General features: G+C 29.6%; 1 protein-coding gene across 1 annotated transcript; it reads left to right on the plus strand.

Moving 5' to 3' along the window:
* Nucleotides 1-522: 522 nt before the first annotated feature.
* LOTGIDRAFT_176910 (hypothetical protein) lies at nt 523-1,523 on the plus strand (the record flags this gene model as incomplete). The annotated part of the gene is made up of 3 exons (XM_009064754.1): nt 523-645; nt 930-1,060; nt 1,447-1,523. Coding segments are annotated over 3 exons (331 nt in total), but the record flags the coding sequence as incomplete, so codon positions are not given.
* Between the last annotated feature and the right edge of the window lie 124 nt (nt 1,524-1,647).

Consider the following 1,647-nt stretch of genomic DNA (forward strand, 5'->3'; position numbering starts at 1 on the left):
AATTCATTCATTCATTTACTCATTCATTCATTCATTTACTCATTCATTCATTCATTTACTCATTCTTTCATTCATTTACTCATTCATTCTTTCATTTACTCATTCATTCTTTCATTCATTTACTCATTCATTCATTCATTTACTCATTCTTTCATTCATTTACTCATTCATTCATTCATTCATTTACTCATTCATTCATTCATTTACTCATTCATTCTTTCATTCATTTACTCATTCATTCTTTCATTCATTTACTCATTCATTCTTTCATTCATTTACTCATTCATTCATTCATTCATTCATTCTTTCATTCATTTACTCATTCATTCATTCTTTCATTCATTTACTCATTCATTCATTCTTTCATTCATTTACTCATTCATTCATTCTTTCTTTCATTCATTCTTTCATTCATTCATTCATTCATTTACTCATTCATTCATTCTTTCATTCATTTACTCATTCATTCATTCTTTCATTCATTTACTCATTCATTCATTCATTCATTCTTTCTATCTGTAGGTTGTATAGATAATGAACAGCCCAGTCATGGTAAAATGTTACAGAGTATATATAGAATATTAACAGGTTCTAGGTTTGATTCACCAAGAATAGGTTCACATTGGGAAGAGATCGGATTTCAAGGTATGTTTTATATTTTTATTTAGATAGTTAGACAGAAAACATCACACCTGTTAGTGATATGTGCCTAATTAAAAGTGTGCCTATATGTCATTATGCCAAATATAAATGTGCAAATATTGACTGTTTACCCATTATCATACCCATGTACATTGCCGCAGTGGAATAGCTCCGGTTGCAGTCTGCTAGGTGATTAATTACTTTGATTGAAACACCTAAAGTTGGGCTAGAATTGTATTAGTTATCATATCCACCTCAATATTAACATAATTATATTGTATTTATAGGTAGCGATCCTGGTACCGATCTACGAGGTGTTGGAATTCTGGGATTAGTTCAGTTATTGTACTTCCTACAGCATACTAAATATGGTCAGATAGCTCGAGATATCTATAAACTCTCCCTACATCCTACACAGGTCAGCCCACATTCCTGGCTTCAATTATTCTCATCACTTATTTCTAAAGATTTCCTCCTTACTTATTTGAAAATCAATTCATTAGGTGTTCACTGATTCCAGATGGACTCATACTGTATATTTGGGCATATACATACCAAGAAAAGACCTCACCAAACTGGAGGTGCATTAAAGAAAGTAACAAAACTATTGAATTATAGTCAGCATAGTGTTTCCCTTTTAGTTTTATTTCTGTGAATTATAAAAATAACATATAATATGACTATAATGATTATATTGATAATGAATGTCTCATGAATTTGCTTACTTTGCTGTTTTTAACACTTTCACCAAAGAAGCTCACCAAATTTGAATTACCTGTTTGATAATATATAATATTTTTGTAGAATTTCCCGTTTTGTGTTATGGGTATTAATATCAGTAGAATATGTTTACAATCTTTACGAGAAGATTTTTTAAACAAGTAAGTTTTTTTTTTTATTTTATCATATTGAATTACATTGAGGACCAAAGAAGTGATAAATTTAACATCCCTGGATAAAAAATATCTAATATAAGCTGAAAGAATTTGTCACTGTGTTGCTGTG

This window comes from Lottia gigantea (assembly GCF_000327385.1).
Source record: "Lottia gigantea unplaced genomic scaffold LOTGIsca_6470, whole genome shotgun sequence".
NCBI classification, from domain to species: domain Eukaryota; kingdom Metazoa; phylum Mollusca; class Gastropoda; family Lottiidae; genus Lottia; species Lottia gigantea.